A 7697-nucleotide genomic window follows, 5' to 3' on the forward strand; every position below is an offset into this window, starting at 1 on the left:
TTTTAATATTTGAAATGTTTGACATTTTAAATTTCATAAACAAATAAAAAAATTATAATTATTTGGGAACCAAAATAATAATTTGCTATAAATTTATTTGGTGCCTATTTTTTCTGATTGCTCCGTGCAATGTTTTTTTTTTATCTTTTCTTTCTATTTCTCCAATATTTGATCGTCTCTCCCAGAAAATTGAAGCGCTCTCTCTCTCTCAAATTTGATGGAAACAGTCGAAGAAGCGAAGATCATTTCGAAAACTTTGGGGAACTTAGATTTGAATCAGAAATTCATTTCCAAGCCTACTACTTCTGATCCCTTCGCTAAATCTCCATTTCTCGATTCGAATCAGAAATCCAGTTTGAAGCATACTTCTTTATCCTCCGGTAAATCCCTATTTCTCTTTCTCGTTTTGTTGAAGTTGAGCGTCAAATTGCAACTTGAGGAAATTATTGGGTTTTCTTTTTTCCAATCCAAACTCATTGCTTTTTCTTAGTTTTGACTGGAATTGATTGGTTCTGAAGGTTTGAAGAAATTTGAGGTTCTTGTTTGTTTTTGGTTACAGGATTACCCTTTGAGAGGAAGAAAACTCCAAGTTTAGTCAGTTTATGCGTTGGAGTTATTGGCAAGAATTTGGAAGATATAATTCCTGATTTGGATGAGATTAGTGCCAACTTTCCGTCAGATGTGAAGGTTGTTTTGGTTTAGAATTTGTTCTTTATGTTGGAATATGGCTAATTAATCACCTGAATCGAATTAATTGAGCCTGTTTTGTTGATTTGGTCGTTTTCGTCTTGCATTCTTGAAAGTAATTGGATTGTGGCATGGCGTAGAAGATTTTAGCTCATAAACATGCCTTATTTGCGTTCTGCTGGAAAATTGGATGAACCCTGTGATCAATTAGCTCATATTTTATGAAGACCAAGTATGGTTAAATTATATCTTTCATTTATACATTTCCATGTTGATATTAGTTTCATATTTGTTCCATTTCGTGTCTCTACTTTAATTTATTAATCTCAATAGTCTATGTTGCTAATGAATGAGTTGGGCGTTAAACGACCGGACTATTGGGATGTATAAATTAAACTACTGGGATGGAATTGAGACTTTTAAATGTACAATAGGGACGAAATTGACCCTAACGCTCTTTTGTTTTCATTTGTCACGATGAAAAGTTCAATTTCTTGTTTTAAAAAGTTATGATTTAACAAGAATAAGTATTATCATTATCAAGAGCTTTTGTATGATGGAGCACTTCCATTTTCTCTTGTAAGGCTTTTGGGACACTGCAACATAGACTATTGACTGAAAAGCTTATCGTGTTATGTATGTTCTCAATTTTCTGTTTTCTGGAATAACAGCAAGCACTAGCAGCAGTTGCCCGAAGAAGGAAATTACTGGACGACGATGTCGTAATCTCCCTGGCGGATTGTTCATGGGAAACCCTCGATGTCTCTGGTTCAGAAGTTTCTGATTTTGGGTTGGCAAAAGTTGCCCAGAAATGCAAATTTCTCAGAGCTGTGGATATAAGGTGTGCAGGACACAAGTTCCATTGATGAATGAGTTTCTATTGTTATTTTGACTTATGTTGTTCAATAGCATTATTGAAGTTTTTTTTTTTTACTTTCTCACTATGTTATGATCTAGCAAGCTCTCTCTTGTAGTTGCAATTACAGCCTTTGTTCTGTTTTGAGTATCTTTTGATTAAGAAGAGTTTTAATGCAGCCGATGCAACAAGATCACAGCTGCTGGCATTTCTGAACTCGTCCAGCATTGTTGCTCCTTGGAGACTCTGCGTTGCGGGTACTCGCCTACTTCCCTCCATTGATACACTTTTGAAATACATATTAGGGGATATTTTACATTCATTCTATATGATAGTTGTGAGAATATGTAACTTGTAAGTAGTTTACTGCCAAGAAGTTGCAATCACTTGCACTTATCCTTCAAGGAATCTCATGTGCCAAAATTTGAGCAAAGAATGAGTTTTCCAAACTCATCTTGGCGATTGATGCCTTTGTCGATTTTGACTTGCCAAAACTAAGTTTCTATTTTCATAACGATGACACCTGATCGTGTTAATTTGATACATTTGTTGCGTCATGCTATTGTTTTGGCTCTGTATATTGTATTTTGACTAGTAGTAACCTCATAACAGGATGTGAACAAAAATGTTGCAGAGGGTGTTCAAGGAGCGACGATACGACACGAAGATGCTTGGACGTATTTAAGCCGAGGCTGGACGATATAGAAGGGGATTCATGGGAGGAACTTGATACAGCTGAGTTTGCCAATGGAGCACAATCTCTTCGGTGGTTGGTCTGGGTAGGGTACCTTCTCTCCCCAAGTTGATGTTTGTTTTCATTATTTTTTCTGCTGCTTCTACATTTTTTAGATAAGAATTTCCATCCTTCCATTGGAGTTATAAAAAGGAAATATTAGATATAAGAGACTAAGATGAGGAAATAGAAAGGCTAACATTCCACTTTCTTGTTTATCGTTTTCTTCCTTTTTTTCCTTAATAAAGAAAAACATAATTGTGTTTGGTAACTGTTTTTTGTGTCTTTTTTTTATAGGAAAAAAACAGAAAAATATTTAGTAACCATTTCTTATATATTGTACTCTACAATTTTAAATTAAAAAATAGTAAAAGTTTTATATGAAAATTATTTATTCAAAATTTTATGTTATATTTATTATACATCTTGCAGTAAAAAAGGTGTTTAGAAAAAACTAGAAATAGAAACAAGAAACTTGATTTTGTTGTTTTCAAAATTTCCACACAATTTTAGAAATGTTTCTCAAAAAACGTGAGTAGTTACCAAACACTTGTGTTTTTCAAAATTAAAAATGAAAAACAAAAAACAAGAAACAACAACATTACCAAACGAGCTCGAAGAGACTTTTTTTTTTTTATAGTAAAAATTGCTAATTCTATGAATAACTTAAATTAATAATTTCGCCTTGTAACTCCGATACATCCATTTACTGCACCCAGTTATTCTGTATTCTCAACGTATAATCATTCTTAGACTGGGAATTATATCCATAGATGATGTGATTTGTAGCGGGGAAATGTTAGCCTTTGTGCCTGACACTCATATGGTTAAAAGAAAAGGGAATTGGATATTTTCCTTGCACGAAAACATGCCCGAAATGTCGGTTTCAATCACTTGTTGAATCTCTATGTGAAGTCCTTTTCTTATTGTTGTTATGGTTGTAGCAGTGGGAAAATTTTGCATCCTTAAGACTCCTTACTGATTCTAATCTTTCATGCTTTCTTTTTCACTTCCTGCAGCCAAAGATAGATAAAGATTCCTTGGAGATGTTTTCTGCAGAATGCCCACGCATTACAGTAAATCCAAAGCCATCGCCTTTCGGTTTTAGGGGGAGTCGTGTTCCATGGGAAGCATGGCCAAATATTGCATTGGATGATCATGCCATAGTTGATATCGATCCCAAAACATGGGCAGTAGCCAGATCCATATCAAGGGCTCTAGTTTCTCCCCCAAATCCCTCAGAGTTGTCTTTGGCTGAGAAATTCAGACTCGCATTCGTGGAAAGGGACACTCGGTTGGCTCCAAAACGAGCTAAAAATGCGAGGCAACATCAAAGGCGTGCAGAGAGGGAGTGGATGACGACGAGTCCGAGAGCCAAGGCACTGATCTTGGCCTCTCAAGCAAGTAAAAATTTACAGAGTCGCACATAGCTACTACTGTTTCTCTTTACAATTTCATCATTCAGGATGTCCAACAAGGTTTTGCTTCCTCATCGTTTCTATATAACAATGAGATGTGAATAGTGTACGATACCATAAATTTCTGACAGTGCTATAGCACGTGCTTTTGGGTTTCCCCTGTTGCAAGATCGATAAATGTTATGTACAATACAAAAAAGAAAAAGTAATTTCAATCCTCAAAATTTCTTGCTCTCTTATTGAATTCCAAGCTTGCTTATGCTCTATGTATGTTGTGTTGGCTATCGTTCGAGAATGGTGTGTGCATGTATGTCGTTCGAGGTTAGGAGTAGAAGTAGAGTAAGACACAAGGAGCTATGGAAATAGCAACGGTTCAATCTATCATAATCTGTAGAGCTTTATAATTACACGAAATTGAGGTATACCATCTACCAAAGAAACATCCAAATTCCAAACAAAGATATAGGATCCAATCGAGTAACAAACAAATTATGAGGAGCTGGTGAAAACGAGTTTCACATTGCATTTTGTAATTTAGAAGATCGGTTCTGATGAACTCTATATGTATAGGAAGGACCCGATATAGTTCTCCGTTCAAAATTTCAGCATTGTATGACAATACGCTTAAAAGTTACCTCGTCTTCTCCACTATCAAATCATCTTTGACACCTCGTGAATGGCCAGAGCCTGGTTTTGCAACAAAGATTATGTGAGGAATACCAACACAAAAAGAATGATGAACAAAGCCAACAAGAACAATATCATCATTATCTGGCCCTTGGCGCTAGCCTTCTTCATGACCACAGCCACTTTTTTCTGTAAGAACGAATACCAGACAAAAGAAAATCGCTTCAAATTTTGATTACTGCTAACTTTCAAAATATCAGCGTCTTATCATTGAGAGCTTCAAGCTATTTTTCATGCATGTGGCAAGCATTGAGATCGTGAACACACCTGAACAAAATCAAGACGATTTGATGTACTGTCCATTTCCATTCCTAGCTCGTCAATAATTTTATCCTGTACAAAAAGATTATATTTTCAAATTTCTAGTCTCAGAAACTCCATCAGATTGCAGATGTATAAGAGAGGATCAACTAGCAGAACTGCAACCTACAAAATATACACACCTGTGCAAGCAGCTCTTCATGTATGGTAAGCCCAACGCCTCCAATTCTCTCCACGCTTGCACTCAGCTCATCCAACTCCTCGTCCTGCTGCCTACATATACGGAAAATAGGGAAACAAAATCCAGGTGAGTAACAATTACCCCACAGAAATGATAGTAAGACAAATTCCTCAGTGACAGCCACAGACTTGGGAAAGAAAACTGCAATTGGATAATGGCCACTGCCTATATACTTCATCATCATACTCAGCTTAGTGATATGTATCTACTTAAGAAGGAGGGATATGTTAACTGAGTTAAGAAACAAAAGCATTACTTTATGAGAAGCAGTTGTCTATCTGATTCGGATGTGATGAAGTCGTCGTTAGCTTGGTGGGGTGTATATAAGTTTGATCTGTCTGTATCGTGTGGGTTAGGTAGTCTCATCAATTCCCGACGCATCCCATTTGCACTAGCGGGTCCGGTTTGCTCCTTTCCAGCTCCCACTACTTTCTTGACATTTCCAACCTTAATAGTAACCCAAAAAAAATATACATAAATACATAAAAGATGCTCAGTTTGAACTATTTAGAAGAATTGGACAGATTACTTAATTATTTCAAATCATTATATAGCTATGGACAAAGAGCTGCTATAACATGTCTGAAAATGAACTTCTGTGGCATAATGGTAGGACCACGAGGAGCACATGCAATCACTTCATGGAAAAAATAAGGACTGAAAACTTATTTATTCCATCCGTTGACAAGTAAGGGATACCTGTGTCCTAGCTGTACTCGTCCATCTCCTTCGTTTTTCAAGTTCTAAATCATCAATGCCATACCAAGAAGGGTCTCTAGCTGCCACAGCAATAGCTTTGTCTAATTCGTCCACCTTCCTATCAAGAAAGCAGACTTTCAGAGAAAGCTTATGTTACCAGCCAAAATTAATAGAACGAGTTAGAACATATGCCGGGGAGCACAACATCAAACAAATATGTTTGTAGTCATTCGTACAGTGGTTATTCACATATTGAAACCGCAGAACAAATGCTATCCTATCTTTTCGATGAAATAAAAAAATTCACAACAGGTAAAATAAGCAGACAACATGGTCTAGAAATTGAGAATTTACCTGCCATTCAATGCTCTCACAGGCAGCGAGCAACTCTTTTGTGAGTTGTACTCTCTCTCCTGGATCGGAAGAAATCCTTTCCCATTGGTGAAAGCTGGATTGCAGTTTATCAATCTGATAGAGATGAAAAATCACATTATAAAAATACTGAACAGGTTCAAATTCTGGATCTTGAGATGCATTATTTGATTCATGGATAGTTGAATACATTCCTCTGGCTTACTCTTAAGACATCGGCATTCGACTTTGATAAAAATTAAAGAACAAGGTTTAACACACAGCCACTGAGCTGATCCTAAAAGTTAAATGATGGATGCTATTCAGCCCCAAGATTTGTCTTTGCAAGTTGCATACAAGAACAAAATTCTGCCCAGCCACTATAATTCACTGTCTATAATATCACATCATTCTCAACACTTTGTTCAACATAGTGAAATGTAAACCAGAAACAAATTACCAATAACCATCCTACCAGGCCCATTATGCCAAACTAGCGACCTTTTCGACCAAGTCCCAGTCCCTTCTAACAACAGTGTAATGTCATTACCACATAAATTGTTTGCTACAATTATCTTAGAGAAGCAAAGATCCGAAAGATTAACGAAACCAGAAATCCAAGCACGTCATCTTTTCAGGCAGATAACTTCACATTTGGTGAAGACCTGGAGATATTTCTTCCCTGAGAGAATGATGGGTTAAATAGCAAGACCATTCTGGTTATATCAAAATCTTGGGCTATATTACAGGGTTCTATTTTAATGTTTTGTTAAATTTGTTGATATTTCTTTTAAGAAACTGAATAAATCATTTTTTTTTTTTTAAGATTATAGTAGTCAACTATTATCTTCAAATCCTAGTTCTACTTGAAGCCCTAGTTAACTACAGGATTTTGAGTCGGGGTTCAGTTAAGACTTCCAACATAAGCTTCTACCTTTTAGATTCCAGAATTTCGGGTCAAGAAACAGGATCGTGCATTTGTCCATTACTTTATACTTCAATAGCTAGTGGGAGGAACAATCCATTTTTCTGAAATATCTAAAATACTTCATCAAGAGCTATTACTAACCATTCGTCAATATTGAATCTAGAAACATAGAACGGGCTTAACACGAGGCATTCAATGTGTTTTCAATAATAAAGCATACTCAGACTTCTTTTTTAGATGACCATACTCAGACCTTAATTTAAAGGATGTCGGTAAGCATAATTCAAAGCACTATAGGTCTATAGATAAGCATAACTGGTCGCAAAAAACTTACAGATTCTTGAATCTCGTCCTTTACAACATAGAAGGGATCTTGAGCCGATGGCATCTTCAACTGCAAAAATTAACACAATCACTTCGAGAAATCAATCTCCCGTCTGCAGTCTCATAGCATGAAAGGAAAACAGAACTCTCACACCCTCAAATCAGCTTAATTCCATTTCCGGTAGAGCAGAAAATCGGATTACATGCACGCGACTTTGTGTAACTCCAAATCAAACACAGAAGGATATAATACTCCAATTACATACTGAGATGATGAATGGGAAATTCGCAGAAAATTCCAGATCATTAGGCAAGATCTAAAATGAGAGCTCGGCAATAGATGCTAATTTCTAGAGAGGAGGAGGAGGAGGAGGAAGAATGGACTTACCGGTGAAGAAATCTGGCTCGGTGGCCGGAGATTGAGAAATCGGAGCACCGGGATCTAATTCTAGCCTATGGTCTGACGCGGGGACGGAGGAAGCTTTTAGATACAAAAGACGTACATTCGATTG

The 7697-nt window shown here is 36.6% G+C and overlaps 2 protein-coding genes across 3 annotated transcripts; one reads left to right on the forward strand and one right to left on the reverse strand.

Moving 5' to 3' along the window:
• Positions 1-105: 105 nt before the first annotated feature.
• On the forward strand, positions 106-3931 carry LOC111010421 (RNI-like superfamily protein). Its single transcript, XM_022283835.2, has 6 exons — positions 106-380; positions 560-687; positions 1359-1528; positions 1723-1800; positions 2178-2322; positions 3296-3931. The coding sequence occupies exons 1-6, from the start codon at positions 218-220 to the stop codon at positions 3704-3706; spliced, it is 1095 nt and encodes a 364-aa protein (XP_022139527.1). The 5' UTR covers positions 106-217; the 3' UTR covers positions 3707-3931.
• Positions 3932-4049: 118 nt separating this feature from the next.
• On the reverse strand, positions 4050-7697 carry SYP61 (syntaxin of plants 61). Of its 2 annotated transcripts, XM_022283838.2 has the most exons (9): positions 7574-7663; positions 7338-7450; positions 7196-7255; positions 5937-6050; positions 5583-5696; positions 5140-5330; positions 4825-4915; positions 4649-4714; positions 4050-4510 (listed from the first exon to the last, which is right to left on the reverse strand). In XM_022283838.2, exons 3-9 carry the CDS (start codon positions 7247-7249, stop codon positions 4400-4402), a joined length of 741 nt encoding a protein of 246 aa, XP_022139530.1. In that variant the 5' UTR covers positions 7250-7255; positions 7338-7450; positions 7574-7663; the 3' UTR covers positions 4050-4399. The 2 variants fall into 2 exon arrangements, with proteins under 2 accessions (XP_022139530.1, XP_022139529.1); XM_022283837.2 differs by lacking the exon at positions 7338-7450 and having other exon boundaries at positions 7574-7697.

This window comes from Momordica charantia (assembly GCF_013281855.1).
Source record: "Momordica charantia cultivar OHB3-1 chromosome 11 unlocalized genomic scaffold, Mcharantia_2.0 BLBB01000011.1, whole genome shotgun sequence".
NCBI classification, from domain to species: Eukaryota; Viridiplantae; Streptophyta; class Magnoliopsida; order Cucurbitales; family Cucurbitaceae; genus Momordica; species Momordica charantia.

Bases quoted from the DNA above. Each gene is read 5' to 3' on its own strand.
- LOC111010421 (XM_022283835.2), top strand. From the start codon at position 218: ATGGAAACAGTCGAAGAAGCGAAGATCATTTCGAAAACTTTGGGGAAC. The intron at 688-1,358 runs GTTGTTTTGGTT...CTGGAATAACAG, and splicing joins ACTTTCCGTCAGATGTGAAG to CAAGCACTAGCAGCAGTTGC. The intron at 1,801-2,177 runs GTACTCGCCTAC...AAAATGTTGCAG, and splicing joins TTGGAGACTCTGCGTTGCGG to AGGGTGTTCAAGGAGCGACG.
- SYP61 (XM_022283837.2), bottom strand. From the start codon at position 7,249: ATGCCATCGGCTCAAGATCCCTTCTATGTTGTAAAGGACGAGATTCAA. The intron at 6,051-7,195 runs GTAAGTTTTTTG...CATCTCTATCAG, and splicing joins AGGACGAGATTCAAGAATCT to ATTGATAAACTGCAATCCAG. The intron at 5,331-5,582 runs GTATCCCTTACT...GTTACTATTAAG, and splicing joins CGAGTACAGCTAGGACACAG to GTTGGAAATGTCAAGAAAGT.